At 39.0% G+C, this 17,399-nt stretch overlaps 1 protein-coding gene across 1 annotated transcript in view; it reads left to right on the top strand.

Annotated features, from left to right (window-relative positions):
- The first annotated feature begins 2,219 nt into the window (after nt 1-2,219).
- LOC121647389 (xylosyltransferase 1-like) overlaps nt 2,220-17,399 on the top strand; it is a 32,707-nt gene continuing 17,527 nt past the window's right edge. The window contains exons 1-2 of the mRNA XM_041996755.1: nt 2,220-2,610; nt 14,601-15,132. Of these exons, the coding sequence (XP_041852689.1) occupies nt 2,329-2,610; nt 14,601-15,132 (814 nt within the window). The 5' untranslated portion in view covers nt 2,220-2,328. The remainder of the gene's footprint in view (nt 2,611-14,600; nt 15,133-17,399) is intronic.

Consider the following 17,399-nt stretch of genomic DNA (forward strand, 5'->3'; position numbering starts at 1 on the left):
AGGTGTCCCTGAGCAAGACACTGAACACCTAAGTGCTCCTGATGGGTCGTGGTTGAGCGCCTTGCATGGCAGCTTCTGCCATCAGTATGTGAATGTGTGTGTGAATGAATGAATGTGATGTATGATGTAAAGCGCTTTGGGTATCATTCCAGGTACAGTAAAGCGCTATATAATTTACCATTTACCATCCATCCATGCACATTTGATGTCTGGTGAGTCAACAGTACATGTAATTAATAACTCTGTAGTTATAAAAGGATAAAAAAAAAGAGAAGAAGCGAGAATCAGTGGCTGTGGACGTGTTTTGTCAGGAATTTAAGTCTGTCAATACTTGATAAATGAGGGATCATATTTATTTGAGCATGAGGCAAAGACCTCATGGAAGAAACAAAATTATGAAGGGTAGAGTTCAGTAGACGTGAGGGTGGAAAACAAAGGAGTGAAGTTCCTTGTTTTCTCCTTTACCAATAATTAAGCCTGCTGATTTAAATGGAAATTGACGTTATAGTGTGAAAAATGCATTTGAGGTGTTATTGCTAACTTGACCTCTAGATGTCAGTATTGTTTACACAGTTACCTCTGTTTTATCCATGTGTTCATTTGTATGTGTGAAGTAAGAGAAACAGAGGGGAACAAAACAGAAAAAGCATTCTAGTATTTAAAGTGATGTTAATTGATAATTACATGATTATCTTTTATTTTTACACTAAATGTGCTGGCCAAAATGGATGCCATTTTGAAAAGATCATTATGGAAAAGTTAGTAAAATCACACCCCCTCACATGTGATTGCTGGGTCTTGGAAAGGAAAGGAAAGGAAAAGGAAAGGAGAGAAAAGAAAAGAAAAAAAATGAAAAGAAAAGAAAAGAAAAGAAAAGAAAGGAGCAGTTTAACTAATTTGCTTTACAATAATTTAATTAAAGTGTAACTACACACCCCGTCATGCGTGTTGGTGGGCGTGGTTTTCTTTGCCTGCAAGAGGAGGACCCGTCTATCTGCATCTGGAGGGAGGAGCTGTGGGGTTTTTAAAATTTTCTTGTGATGTAGATAACCTCTCTATGTCATGAAAAACATAACCTGGTTTTACCCTGTAGAGGGTTTTATGAGCCAAGTTTTATCCACAAATCCTGTTTTTAAAATCCATCCATCCACCCATTATCTGCCGTCAGGTTGCGGGGGAACTGCCTAAGTAGGGAAACCCAGGCTGCCCCCTCCCTGGCCACATTCACCAGCTCATCTGGGGGGATCCCAAGGCTTTCCCAGGCCAGCCGAGAGATCTAGTTCATCCAGCTTGTCCCAGGGCCTCTTTCCGGTGGGACATGTCAATCTCACGCTTTGAGCTGCACGTCATCTGGTCCCTCCCCGAGACACCTGTTTGCCATGGGTGACCCTACCAGGGGCATAAAGCCCCTGATAACGTAGCCGCTAGGGTCATCAGGACACACAATATCCTCCACCTGTGATTGAAATGCTTCTTTTGTTCCAAAGTTTATTTATTGTGTTTTGCATACAGAATTGTTTCAAAACATTTAGAGAAATTTATAAAATATACTTTTCCTTTATGGAAAAAAAAAGAAAAAAAAAAACCAAACAAAAAAAGCTGAAGAAGGAAATACTCATTGGCACATTACTGCTTGCCAAAATAATTTGAAATTATGAATACAATCACAACCACATAATAATGATTATTTTTAATAATAATAATAAAAAAAAATATTATCACTTTCTTTCTTTTTTTCTTAAATCACATCAGTCAGTAACAACCATCACAGTCATTTTAAGAAGAGATAAATTAGAGGTCTGCCCTGAAGAAATTCAAAAATGGATCCTATATTTTCCCAAATTTACAGCCTGATTCTGTCCAGTTTAAGGAAATAAGAAAATCTCTGATCAGCAACATGCACAACGATTTCAAGTTTCGGATTATTCCTGGAAACATGAGGAAATAGTAAAACTTTCGTATTTCGTGAGGGGTCAGTGGGGCCCAACACTATATTTTGCCCCCAGGAGATCTGTAGATCCGGCCCTGCAGGACGTCATTTAAATGAGAAAATAAAGGCTTTCCTCAACTGTTGACTCGTTAATAGCCACATGAGGGCCTCTGAGTCCTCCCCGCCGCCTCCAAATCTCTATCCTCATTCCGAGCTTGTGCCAAATTCCCTCCTCCTTCTCCTCTTCCTCCTCCTCCTCCTCCTCCTCCTCCTTCTCCTATCTGCCTGCCTGTAGCCCCTCTCAGGCCGCGGTGGGGAGCATTCTCACCCCGCTGTCTCCGTTTAGCGGACGGGGCTCCCAGTGTCAGTGAGAACCGGAGGGAGAGGGAGGAGGAGAGATGAACGGTAACCCGTGTGCCCGCAGGCTGGCCAGGCGCTCCCGGTCCGCTCTGCTGGTCGCCGCTCTGGCCGTCCTGCTGGTCCAGACACTCATTGTGTGGAACTTCAGCAACCTGGACTCTGGAGGCGGGGACGAAGGCGCCAGGGGTCGGGAGAAGAGAGAGGACCGGAGCGGGGGGCTCAACAAAGCTGACAAGGAGTCCCCGCGGAAGGGGCTGGAGAAGAAGGGCGACCCGCCGCCGCTGCACGGAAAAGCGGCCGTCCGGCACAAGCTGCAGGCGGTGGGTGTGAATGATGTATTGCTGCTTTAATCGTTGATTTACACGCGTGTTTTGTGTGGGAATGTGTCCCGGAGAGGAGCCGCATGGCAGCCGCGGAGATGATGATGCTGCACGGCGGCAGCTGCTGCCTGTTGTTCTGGCATTTCTCTGCTCACGGGGAGACGTGTCGGTAGGCCAAGACTTCATTACAAAATCAGCTTATTTTGATGTTGATGAACGGCCACTCTGCCAGGAAAACACCAGTCTGACTCATGGGTCTGCAGTTTCACATCCAGCGTAACATCAGCTGATTAAATCACAGCCAAATGAGACGAAGATTAACAGATAAATACGCACGTTTTCATTGATAAGACCCGCATTATTGAGGGAATGGTGCTAATTTCAAACAAATCTGGTGCTTTAATGAGAAATAAGCCCATAAATTAAATCTCAGTATCATTTTTTTGCCAAATTTGTTACCCTTGAATTTACTTCAGGAGGTAAAATGTTCTTAGCTTTGTGATTTGAAGGGTTTTCTTGGTTAAATCATGACAGACAAACCCATTTTATGGATAGAAACTGCTCCACTGTAATGCTGTGTTTAATATTTACAAGGAAAAAAAAAATTTTTTAGTGTCATCCATCTTCCACACTATCACTCAATCGTCTCTCCCCATCACTCGTCGGGCTCAGCCGGTCTGTAATCATCACCACATAGATCATGTATGAAATGATGTAGATTCCTTTGTGTTTTTATGTAAAGTAAACTTTGGATCCAGGTGTTCTTGTGTTGTTCTGACATGAACTTACTGTACTGGCTTCTGTGAGAGAATGAGGGGGAAAGGTGAGGTGTGTTGCAGGGATTTTCTTTTACATCCTTTCATTAGAATTTAGTGGAGACCCTGTGATCTTCCCTCTGTACGTTCTGATACTTACACCGTGGAGGCTCGTGCAGGCGCTTATTATAGGACGAGAGTTTTAGGAGGCGGAGACGAGAAAAGAGGATGAAGTTGAACGAAGTTAGAGGTGAATACGTGTAGGGAGAGAGAGAAAGAAAGAAGGGAAGCCACTGTCATCAGTCAGAAAGGACTGGGTACGTGTCTGATGAAGATCGGGGTTGATACGTTCTGTTAAAACTGTGAATGAGGATGAGGAAGAGGAGTTTAGGCTGCAGAGATGTGATGGAGCCTCTGAGTCTTCATCACCTTAAGCTTAATATTTTCTTATTTATATTTCTGTTTTTATTTATCCGACCAAAAGTTTCAGAATACTTCTAAACTTAGCAGAGAAAGTAAGGAAATTTGGTTTGGTTGATTATTTCTCCCCTTTAATAATACTAACAGGTGTTGTGTTATACATTGTTGGAAGTCACCTTTACAACCAGGTAGAACTGGTATGGAGGGTTATCAGATAATTGAAGTGACCATGTAACAGTATAATCTGATTATTAGAATTTACATTGAAACATATAAAATGTTTATAAAATGGTAATAAAACAAATCAATGAGTAAACTGAGTGAAAATAAGATTAAAAAAATACGGCTTTTAAAAATAATAATAATAATTAGATCACAAATTAATTTAAAATTAATTAAATTTCTTAAACTGAAAGAACATAAGTGTTGAAGAACCAGTAAAATATTTAAACACATCAACAACATCATCAGCAGCGTTAACAGCATCCTCCTCCTCCTCATCATCATCACCTGAAAGGCTGTCATCAGAAAACACAGAAGGAATACATCGGACTGATCTAAGACAAAATTGTATTGCCTAAAACTCTCAGAAGTTAAAGAAACCGCATGCTTTAAATCAGTGGTATTATGATATTTAAAAAGTATTGACTCCAATATTTTGACTGGTAGGTTTCGAAATATTGATTCCAAAGTATCGATAAACTCTTATAAGTCAAACTCAAAGTTAGCTCAAATGTTTGGTGAGGACTGCATATGAAGATAAATATCTTTAAAATGGTTCAATTTGTGCTGTTTTCAATTTATTTGAGGGGAAATTAAGAGTTATTAACATGGAAATAAGTAGTTTTAAACAAAAGGAAAAAAAATGAAAGAATTTAGATATTTAACCAGATATTTTGCTCCTTTCTTTTTACATTCAACAATTGTGGTGATAAGTTGAATATCTTTGGGATTTGATGTAATGATTCAGTCACAGAGGACGTTTTGCTCATAACTTCAGCAAATATTACTGTTATCATTGATAGTTTGTTAGGTCATCTTGTAGCAGGAAGGTTCCTGGTTCAGCTGGCCTTTCTGTGTGGAGTTTGTATGTTTTCCTTGTGCTTGCTTGGGATCTCCAACTTCTTCTGCTTGTTGGGTTGATTGGTATTTCTGGAAATTTTCCCTAAAAGTAAGCATAACTATCCCTGTGATGGACTGGTGACCTGTCAATGGTGTACCCTCTCACCTCATGCTAATCAGGATATTCTAGCTGGGTTATTGGGGTGGCAGAAGTTGACATTATGCTTGCTCTTTTACCTGTTTTTTTGTTGAATTCATTAAATCATTTCTGTACAACTGTTTTTGTAAGATTTAAACAACTGATTGATCAGAGGTTTGACTAAAGGTTCACCTGCTACTTTGATAATTTTATAATTTTATAATAATTAAAAATCTGCATCTTTATGTTGCAGCTGGCATACACTCACCATCCACTTCATCAGCTTCACCTATTCAGCTGCTTTTTAACGCCAATAACTAACCAGCCAATCACATGGCAGCATGTAGTCATGTAGACATGGTGAAGACGACTTGCTGAAGTTAAAACGAGCATCAGAATGAGGAAGAAAGGGGATTTTAGGAAGTTTCAACGTTGCTTTTAGGGTTTTGGACATGTTAAACTCCTTTTTGTGTTTGAGACTGAGTGAAAGTTGGTAGCAGTCATAATTTTATCCAACTTTTGTAAAAGTTGTAAAAAAGTTTGAATGAAGCTTAAGGCTGTGTTGTACTGCAAAGGTTAACCCTTAAAAGTCCCATATTATACATTTTCTTAACAATTTCATTTGGATATCAGAGGTCCAACAACATTGTTTTAAAGTGTATTACCCCAAGCTCAGCCTTGCTCCTTAATTTCAGCCAAATTCAAAAGTAGCTCTAGTGAGATCTACTGAAAATGGGCTGTTTCTATGTCTGAACCTTTAAATGTTCATGAGTGGTGCCTGTCCACGCCCCTCTCTGAGAGAGGATTTGGCTTTCGCTGGTGCTTGCTCAGTGATTTTAGAAGGTAGGCTGGGGGGCGGGTCAATGACAGAATCCATTACCTGGGGCAGTGGTTTTTTCCTTTGTGACGTCACAAAGGGAAAGATCTCAGACTCACCCGTTTGAGCACACATTCACTAAAAAGTGGAGCAAGCAAGTGAGAGAGGAGACAGAGTTTTCTTATTTTTGGGCCTCATGCACAGGATATGAGGACACATGTGACTGTTAGAAAACCTTTAGAAAGTCAGTTTTGCATAATATGCATAAATCTATCAATCACCAGTGTCTCAGGAATGGTAGTGAGTAACTCTGTGGGATGAATTGTGATGGATAGCTACCCTTTAGCTGATCTACAGAAGTTTTCCAGGCATTTATATCCCAGGAGGTTTACAATCCAGCCACTAAATGTAGTGTTTAACTCTATCTGGTAAATCTACAATGATCGATGATAACAGCATTATTTATGACATTTCCATCATAAAAAGATGACTATCACTACTATGTTGCTAAGAGACCTCTATTTAGACCTGGACATGATGATGAAGCCACTTCCTGTCAAACTTTCCACCAATCAGAGAGCTTAGATTGACGGTAATGTCCAATCAGGAGCAGCCAAAGATCAACCAGTGAGCAGAAAGTTCTATGTGTGTCTGAAAAGAAGAAAAATAATGCTCCTCTATGGCTGGAATAAAGCCAAGAAGACGTTTCTGATGCACGGTGGCGCCACAAAGCAGCTGAGCTGGAGTTGGTTTAGTGAGGATAGCAGGTAAATAGTAGCAGAAATAACTGGAAATGAGGAAAAAGTGGAAATATGGAAATAGTTTCTGTTGTGTGTTTCGGTGTCAATATTTTTTTTCCTGAAAGCTAAAACTTGAGAGAATGATGCAGATGAGAAAAGGCTTGGTCACTGTTGATCTGTGTGTTATTTCTACAGAGTTCTGATAATAAATTCAGTTTTCTTGTTCTGGTCGGCCTTTATGCTGCTATATCTATTGATACATTCATTTTACATCATTTTAGCCTTAATAAAACATCATGTCTGCCTGCTGACTGGGATTAAAAGGATTTTATATGTATTTTAACATTAAAATAACTAACAGGTGGGCTAAAAATAGCAAGAAATGTCTTGGAGTTTTAAGGGCCATTTAAAGGTTTGAGAAACAGAAAATTAATCTAAGAGCATTTTAAAAATCAGTTTTATTTCAGTTATTGAAATAAAATATGTTAATTGAGTGTAACTGGGCTGGATGGTATGAGAAATCCATATTTTCAGTCTGAACAATGTTAATTCATTCAGACAGCGTTGAATGTATTTTTGTATATTTATTAAACTAATCTGAAGTTTTTTTTAGGTGTATGATCTGAGGTTTGGTGTAAGAGAACAGGTGAGAAAGAGAAGAGCAACATTAAATTAGTGATTGTTTCTCTGTTTCTGAGGATAATAACCGGTTAAATACACCCCTTCCTCCCTTGGACAGAACATGCAAGTAATCTGATTACTTTTTGACAGACAACCTGGGGCGTTCATGGCCGCCTGACGGTCTGCTGTCATAAACTGCATGTGTGTGGGTGTCTTTATTGACAGGAAGAAGCGTCCTATTTCCAATAAACAGTCATTTGAAGGAGCTCAATAAAAAGTGGAACGCCCCCCCACATAAACACTGCATGTGTGGACTTGTGTCTTAGTGAGGACCTGTTTGACTATCAAACTGGACAACATGTCCCCTCCTACATATTCAGGGTGAAATCGGGTTTAGTTAAACACCTTTTCACTTTTATTTATTTCTAAAACTATTTTAAAAAGGAATGAATGTAAACTAATGAACGTAAGTACAAACGCACAAATGTAAGTGCGCTACAGAGTTAGCCTAGCAGCTAATTTGTATCTAATTGCCATTGGGAGGCCACAACAATACACAGAACAACAACATACAAGCAAGAGAAGATGATTAAACATCATTTGTTCTTAAAATTCAGTAAATTCATCCTCAGATAACACATGACAGATCACACTAGTTTTGTTTCCATTATAGTTTTTTGCAAAATAAAAGCAATATTTCTAAAGTTTTAATTAAGTACAATTGCAATTTGCAGGTGTTTTTACTGAATGATGCTTAGCGCATTAGCCATAATTCTCGTAAAATATCGTCCAGCGAGACTCCACTTTGATAGCATTTCACTGTTGTTTGCTATCAAGGATGATGGTTATATTTGTATCTTTAATTATTTGTAAAAAGATTTAAATCTCCTCCTCCGTCTGAACATACTGCACCATCATTACTTGAAATGTCATGTGACCCCTACGCAACGTCCGGTGTCCAAGTGTTTCCATTACACTTTGCGATTTACATCTATATCGACACATCTGAAAAACCACTTCATGAGAGCGTAAAAACTTTTTAGTGATATTTTAGAGGTTTTTCAAAATTGAGGTGTTTCCATTATCAGTTTTTTATTGCGATATTTAGGTTTAGTACACTTCTAAGGGTTATGTAAACGCTTCTAGTGTCTCGATATCTTTCTAAACTAAAACTAAACTACAGTGCAGAAACACTAAATCCATCTCATGATCCAGTAGCTTCTAGAAGCACCGTCAGCAGCAGGAAGTTGAAGTCATAGTTGTCTCGATGACATCATTCTCTCATGGTTGCGGAGGTATTTTGGTCTACTCTTCTGTCCATTGTTGCTTCAGTTCACTGAGGTTTGCAGTATCTGAAGGTCCCACCACAGCACTTCAACCAGATTGAGGTCTGGACTTTGACCAGACCACACTGAGACCTTCATCCCCTCCAGTCTGTCTGTTTCCAGCAGTCAGGTCAATAAGCAGCTAGAGAGACTAAACCAGAACCAGGCTGCAGGTTCAGATGGTTTCAATGGACCATGTGAACACCTTGGCTCTGTTGATGGTCTGCTACTGTGTTTGGCATCATCTCAGGCTGTCCCCTGTACACAAGTTTCTCATCAAGAAGAGGTTAAGCATAACTCAACAACGGTCCTCACAAGTATTCATGACTGCCGTAAACACATCAACCTGGACACACACACACACACACACCTGTAAACACTTCTCCAGCAGTCTCATTGGTGAAAATCTGAGTGCTGTTGGTATTTTGATGTAGCTATAAAGTGAATGTGAGAACTAAGGAAGCTGCAGCCCCTTCACACATGTTCCAGTGTTTATGAGGACCCTAAAACCTGGTCTGAACCCTCAAACTGCTCCTCCAAGCTGAGAAGACATGTTAAGCTTGCCCTCACAAGCAAAAAGCTTAATGTGAACAAACACTTGTATCGCTGACGTTGTCACAGCCAGATTAGATTAGATGATAGGTTTGTATCCAGTTTCCTGTTTGAACTGATCAATAATCCATAAATACTCTGTTTCTGTGAACATCACAGACTTTTAGAAAGTAATGGTAGAAATGATTTTGGAGATTATTTTGTTCTGTAAATATTACACTTTTTTCTGTAACGGATTGTGAGGTGAAAACATGAGCCTCAACACTGACAAGTGTGTTATCAGACTTATCAGTGTCTGATAACACACGTCGTCTTGGGGCTTTGAATGCACCCTAAATTGAGTTGGTAAAGTCAGATAAAGTTAATACTCACTTCCTTCTTCTTCTTGATCCTACGTCGTGGGTGGCACACGTCACTTCCCTTTTGGTCCACCGGATAGTCTGTTTGCAATTTAACCGAGACCCCTGACTTTCAGGCACACGGCAGACCAGAGTCCACATCTAAGTGCGATTGGTGTTCACACAGCACCAAACGAGTCGTACTATCCACGGATGCACCACTGTCTGTTTAAAGCGGACCAAACAGCGACAGTGTGAATGCACCCTTAGTCTAACCTTTGGACTTGTTTTGGATATTGGACTGGTTTTGGTCTTCCATGATGGTGAGGTCAGGTCTTTAGAGGTCCAGACTTTCTGCTGCTGGTTCTTCTTTTAAGATTTTATTCATCGCATAGGCTGAGACATTATAGCAGTAAGTAGCAAGCAGACAGCAGAAGTAGAAATAAATATTAGAACATAACAAATACTACAAAAATGTAGAAAGTAAAATTTACAACAATAGAAATATTGTTTGCTGCAGCCTACTACTAGCCTAGATGGGAGGGATTTGTAAAATATTGCACGGGTAGATAAGACTTGTTTAGTCATATAAGTACATATAAGTACACTATAAGTGGTAAAACGAAGGATTTCTCTCTAGAGAGAGAGATAGATCCATTTTTTATCTCCACACACTGTTAATATAAAAACCAGAAAGCTGCGTTATGTGTATTTTCTTTGAAATAATTCTCACTAAATCTGGCATAGATGGAGTGAAATCCCAGCTGTAATCCCTGCTTGTTTCAGGCAGGTTTCACAGTAACATCCTGACCTGCATGATAGTCCATTTAGCTTACTCTGTGTCCATCTGGCTCTGCTTTTCCTTTTGTCTCTCCAGCTTTCTGGTTTTTGTTACTTGACACATTCTCCTTGAGAGATCAAACTGTCCCGATTTTTTTCTCATCTTTTTTAAAGATCAACAGAGGGATGTGATGATCGTGTGACACCAGAAAACTGTTAGCGGTACCATGAGCAACAAGATTCATTATGTAACCTTAGATTTTGACAGACTGAATGGTGAAGACGCTTGTTGTTGACTGTTTGTCTGAACCAGCAGTCTGTGGGTTAGAAACTCCTAAGGTACCACACCTTCTCCTGAATTTGTTTGGCTCATGGACATGAGTTTAAAAAAACCTGTTTTCATTGGCCAAAGAAATGCTGAGAGCAAACAAACCTCCACAGCAGTTTCCTTAATGCATGATACAGTAAATGGACTCTTTATTTCTGTAAACGCGTGTTTTTTTTCTCTTTCTGTCACATTTAACATGTTTTCTAACTGCTGCCAAAAGACCACAGCCTCTCCTCTCTTTCTCTGTTAGCTTATCTGATCATTTACACCACATAAACACATTTAGTGCCTCCAACCAAGCCAGTTTATTTATGCAGCACACTTAAAAACAACACTAAAAGTGAATGAAATGATTCAGGTGAAAATTAATCTGTTTATTTCAAAGCGTTGCACTCTTCTCTCCATCTGAACCCATTTTATTAGCATTTTTACTTTGAGTTGGACGACATTCTGCATTACTGTTGGACTGTATACTGGTTCATTTTCTTTTTGTTATGATTGGAATTTGTCTTATATAGCAAACACTAGTTTAAATAGACTAAACAAGTGGGCCTCATTTACCAAAATCTTCTTATGAATCTTCTTAAACTTATTCTTAAATTGTGGCTAAGAGGTTTTTCTTTACTAAAGGACTCAGATTTACAAGATAGAGGGCATGTGTTCAGTCTACAGCACCGATGGTTTTAGAACGACCAAGAGAATGAAATCCCGTCTCTAATTTTATTTTTGTATTTTAATGAACTGAACATCAGAAATCAACACAAACATTGACTTTGTTCAAACATGTCGGTACTCAAATGTTCTTAGGAGTTCTCCTGAGTGTTGGTAGGATTAGTTCTCCTCTAAGAACAAATCCAGGATACAAAGATTTTTGTAATGCCACAATCTCTGTAAATTTGTTTATAAGAACTGTTGGTGAATGAGCCTGTATATTCAGAAACTGTTTGAGGGGGACCCTTTTCACTGCTGCACCACTAAACCTGCAGCAGAGCAGCTGTGTTTTATAAATGTTGAGCTGTCGAAAAGTTCAGAAAGATAAGCTGTAGCAGACGTTAAAGTTGAATCACTTCATGACTGAGTTTTTTCGCTTTTCTTTGGACGCTGCACTGCTAACGTTAGCATGAGCAGTGGGACAAAACCCAGTGATCCAACCTAATAACTTTCAGTCACAGCCAGTGTGTCTTTTAATGAGTTTGCCCTGAAATCAGCAGAAGTCCCATCAACAGGAGGTTGTATGTCCGTCTCACCTCTGTCCGTGTCCGTCTCTGCCTGAGAGGACGCCTCTGTTGTTTTTCCTCTGTCGCCTTTGTGTTGGCGCAGCAGGAGGTCTGAAGGCAGCGAGGACAGCTTCAATAAGAACCTGCTGAGGAGGAGACTGGAACAAGAAGCCAGCAGTGACTCAGTCTGAGTGTGCATAAAGAATGGTGTCTTTGTAGGTGAGCTCTGGTATTTCAGCCATGGCCCGTCTCCATGGAATGCACGGCCTTCTGGGAAGAACGCACAGCTTTTCTCTGTGTAGAGATCAGTAAAGGGGAGACAAACTGGTGTTTTTCTGTGCCAAATAAAAGCCAGGCTCTTTTCAGGATGTTTTCCAGAGTTTCTGCAGAATTTTACATCTTCAGCAAAAAATCAGGTGTTAAACACAAAGTCGTCAGACATGTTCAATGTTTAGTTTGTTTTATTCAGTACTTCTGTGAGAGAGAGACATTTGTTATACAATCAAAGTGTTGATTTTTAGAAAGCTCTTTATTGGTTTATCCATCCAACATTTTTCCTAAAGGACAGGGCTGTTTAATTACATTTTCCTATGGGCCAAATTGTGGGAAGGCTCTGGCCAGTAGTGGCAGGGCGATCGATCAAAATACAGATCATATCTGATATGCTGGTATCAATACTGGTGTGATAACACTGATACTTTGATGTGTGGCTTGAAAACTGTTAGAATCTTTATAAATAAGAAAAATAAAGTGGCTTTTAGTAGATTTGGTTCACCCCTGTGACAAAGCACTTATATCCTCAAAACTAGGTGCTCTTGCAAAAATAATGCCAAATTTTTATTTTTATAAGTGATAACATTTTTGTTCATGCCTTAAAAATAGATACATTAATTCCATAGATTAATGTCTTTGAATTAACTCGTTAATTTTTCGATCGATAACAAATCTTCCAGTATTGCCCGCCGCTAATGGCCAGCGGGCCACACATTCACCTCTGCTGTTACTCTTATACTCGATGTACAATTAATACAAAGCACCACTACATTTTCAATATCTTAAAATCAGTCACATAAAATCACAGTAATAGTACCTGCTGGCTTTTAGTACAGATAATAAAAGTAAACATAACCAGTTTCTGGTTTAAAAACTATAACTTTTTAAATTCTTTTGTAAGACAAGTAAAAACAAACTGGTAATTTTTATCTTTAAAAATTGAGCATATTTTTAGTTTGGTAAAGGTTTTTGTTTGTTTATGCATTTGACCCGGTGTGGTTTTCTGCTTCTGTAGGCTATCTGCTGGATATTTTCTCCTTTCAGACTATTCTCTATAATTCAAAAGTCAAAGTAACTTAAATCCATTTTTTTCCTCATTCTGATGCTCAGTTTGAACTTCATCAGGTTGAGTTGCTGCCATATGATTGGCTGGTTAGATATTTGTGGAGGTTAAACAGGTGAACCTGATAAAGTTCTACTAAATGTGTTTCTTCTGCATCATGTTTGTCTTTGAGTTTCTTTTTTGCGCAGCTTTGGCTTCCTTTTAAACGTTTTGGATGTTTGTTGTTGTTTTCATGTGGCCGTATTTCCTCTCATTGTGCATGTTTTTCTCTTTGCATTTGATTTTTCATACCTTTTGTCTTCGTGGTCTTTTACACTCTCTCTCTTAACAAAAGCATTGTGAAAGTTCCCAGTTTGTCGTATTATTATGTAAAAGACCTGGCGGCTGCAGCGTTTCAGATGGAAATGTGTGTATTTAGCGTTGTGTGATGGGGAAGGATCTTTCTCGGGACAGACTTTAAGGTTTTAACATTGCTGTTAGAAAAGCTCCACCACTAGAAGAATAAATCCTCACCGTGTTAATTCATCTGCGGTGTGTGAAAGCTGTTTATCTCTTTCTGTTTTATTCCTCTGACATTCACAATGATGGCAGCACACACACACACTCACTGACATTCCTCTAAGCTGATATTACAGATGAGATAATGAAAGGTTGTCTGTAGAGCAGGTGGCAAGAGCTGATATTACTGCTTTCTGATTGTGTGTGTGTGTGTGTGTGTGTGTGTTTGGACCATATATAAACACGCAGAAACACATTGTTTATCTCTGGAAACGACAGAAATGGGACGATATGTGGGATTAGAATACCTATTGAGGTCATGTGGCTTTAGTGCTGACAGACACACACACACACACACACACACACACACACACACACACACACACACACACACACACACACACACACACACACACACACACACACACACACACACACACACATGCTCTTATAGGAATAGACAGAGAGTTGGGCCTAGAACAAACGAGGGCTCCCTCCTCATCCTCAGAGGAGGAAGACTCCCGGTAATGTGGCCGATTTGTTGGAATTACATACACAAGTCCCAAGTGTTATTAGTTTACTTGGCTGAATATGTACGTCTCACACCTGGTAGCTGGGATTGTTTTTTAGTTCAAATGTCGGGTAAAAAATTGTTTTTTGACCACTTTCGATCTTGAAAAAGATGTTTTGTTAAGTTTCTTTTAGTTTAAAGACAGAATTTTGGCTTATTTTCAGTCTTTAAATGGATAGTCTTAATGAATGGTTGGTTGAGGTGTTATAAAAATATAAACAACACGTGGCATATAAAGTTTTGGACACCACCGTGTGTACCACCATGGGGTGGTACACAAAGTTTCTCATTAAAAATTAAATAACTGAGCCAATTGTACTTTGCACATAAAGACATAGACTAGGGCATTACAAGTCTTTTTAACTTGGCATAAAAACTATAGGAAGTAAATAAATAAAATAAGTAAACACGTCTCTAATATTTCAAGAAACTGTTTTAATTCTGACTTTTAAACAGTGAGTTTATGATGTTTTTGTCTTCCTCCCTGTCAGGATGTGTACCACTCCCACCGCCCCAAAGAGAAACTCCATCCAGACAGCAACAATAACGAGAACTCGGTCCCCAAAGACTTCGACTCCATCGACAGCAACAGCAACTTGGGAGCACAATCCCAACGCCAGCGACTTCCTGCTGCAAACGCCAAGCGCAAGCTAGACAAGGTCCCGAGCATGCTGGGAAATGACATCCTCAAATACCCCAACCCCCAACCCAGAGGCCACAGTTACAACCGCACCCACATCCGTAAGGCACACCCCCAGCTGCCAACCCTCCCTGCACCTGCCCAGGGGTCCAATCAGGATCCTCCATTCTACCAGACGAGGAGGCCAGCCTCGCCTCAGCTGCCCTCCGGCCCGGAGCCGAGGAAGGAACAGCCGCAGTGCGAGATCAGTGGGAAAGAGGCCATCTCAGCTCTGTCCAGAGCCAAGAGCCGGGAATGCCGGCAGCAGATCGTGGAGGTGTACTGCAAGCACAAAGACAAGGCGCTGATGCCCGAGAAAGTTCCTCGTTTCTGCCCCATAGAAGGTGAGATTAGTCATCTGGGGAGGGATGTTTGATTACGTAAGCCTGAAACACACTGTTCTCCTGCAGCTGCTTTCAGAGACTCTGCACCGAGTCTCGCTGGGTGGATTTCCCACATATTTAACGTTTAACACAGTTTAACCCTTTCAGGTCACCAGGGACTTTTTTGTCCCTTTTTGCCCTTTCAGATTTAATAAGGTTTAATGTATTTACTTAAAAGGCACAATGAATAATAATGGGCACAAAAATGTAAATATACCAGAATTAGCCAGTGGCTACTTTCCATCTGTGGTCCCTGGCAGATCAAGGAAAAATATAAAAGCAGTTTACAACAATTATGACAGAGAATTAAAAAGAAAAATCATCAGCACAATCCAGCACTTGAGATATAAGACATAAATAAAAGAATATTCATTAGTAGTTACCTGTCTGGGTCCTCATTAGCCAACGTTTGAGTTTTGTTTTTAAATATTTTGAATGTGACACAGTCTTGAATATCAGCTGGGATGCTGTTCCAAATTTCAGTTCCTTTAACTGAAAGCACCTGTTGACTGCGTCTATAAGATACTTCTCTAATGATAAAAGTCATTTTTCTCTCAATTTTTAGCCTCCATTCTGGTTTTGTTACCCCTTAACAGATGAACGTTTATCTTGAAAAACTTTTAAATGCCAATTTCAAATTTTTTCAAATGTCAATAGGACAAATTTTAAAAATTCCTCTTTCAAAAACTGCTATGAAAGTATTAGATTAATACTTTTTCCAATTTTTTTTTTTTTTTTTTTTTGCTCAAATTGCTCAGTCAGCTTCAATCCTAATAATAAAAATGCCAAAAATACAACAATTCAAGTTATTTTAACATTTTAAATGCTGATTTAATTACATAATGTCACTATTTTTTTTATGAAAAAAGCTCCAGAAAAACAATTTATTTTTCTTAAAATAGATTCTTCTTCTTCTTCTTCTTATTATTATTATTATTATTAAAAAGAAGAAGAAAAAGAAGAAGAATTTTTTTCATTTATTTTTTTCTTCAGTGTCTTAATTTAAATTCTACTACCATTATGGGTCGTTAAAGGACACAAAAGTCCCGATCCAAAAAGTGCAATAAAGACATGGCAGATTAATATTGTTTCCACTTTTCTTTGCCCAAACAGCCCCATCAGTTTCAGTCCTAATAAAACATACCAAATTTGCAAATATTAAAATTATTTTAACCCTTTACATGCCTTTACATTTGATTGCATGATGTTACTGTTTTTTTTAATAATAATAAAAAACACATAAAATTAATTATTTTTAATATAATGCTTGTTAGGCGTATAAGGGATTTTATTTCAAGATAAAGTTAATTATTTTATTAATTTTTAGTACATGTAAGACTGATATACAAAAATCTGTCATCTTCTAAACATGCATTTTATAAAAAAAGTATTTTGCTTGTTATCTTTTTCCCATAAAAACTGTGAAATTATGTAATTAAATTGGCATTTAAAGGGTTAAAATAATTTGAATAATTCTATATTTGGTAATTTAATTTAAACTGAAGTTGATTCAAAGATTTGAGGGAAAACTGATGAGAAGCTATACATTTTTATTAGTTTTATAGTATTTTTGGGAGAAGACATTTTTGTCCTGTAATGACCTAAATCTGTGAACTGAAGCAAAGTGTAAAGGTTTAACTGATTTTGGGGGTTAAATCAGGGAATGTGGGAAAATTAAGGCATGACAGATAGAAAGACAGGCAGATTTGTGAAGCTGCAGCTTTGGAGTGGCAGATTGTAGGTTTTTTTTTTCTTCTAATTTTACTCTCTGAGGGACATTTTTAGCAGAGTGTGTGCCATAGAAGGAAAGAGGCATCCCTGTGGTCGCCAGCTGTAATTTCAGGGACGTGCAGCTTGAATGGACAGAGTGAGGACGCTTCTTATCCAGAGTAATTACCCCATCATTAAACCAGCAGTTTGTAGTCTTTTCTGGAAAGGCTGACTAATGACTTAGCTGTGCTCTCAGAACCACCCGGGCCTACTTGAGGTTTAATTTATGTGATTATAGGATGCTTTGATGATACAGTAGTCATTACGGTTTGTCTTCAGTCGTCTGAGGAGAACCAGTTTGATGTTTCGGTGCACATCCCTGGGTGTGCACGGTGCCCCTCAGTCCCTCTCTGCTCAGCTGAGCCACCTGATTACAGTTATTTCTCCTCCAACTTCAATCCCAGCATGCCCCAGAGCCCGGGGAGGTCACTAATTAGCCGAGAAGGCCTCGTTCCGCG

This window comes from Melanotaenia boesemani, chromosome 2, assembly GCF_017639745.1.
Source record: "Melanotaenia boesemani isolate fMelBoe1 chromosome 2, fMelBoe1.pri, whole genome shotgun sequence".
NCBI lineage: Eukaryota > Metazoa > Chordata > Actinopteri > Atheriniformes > Melanotaeniidae > Melanotaenia > Melanotaenia boesemani.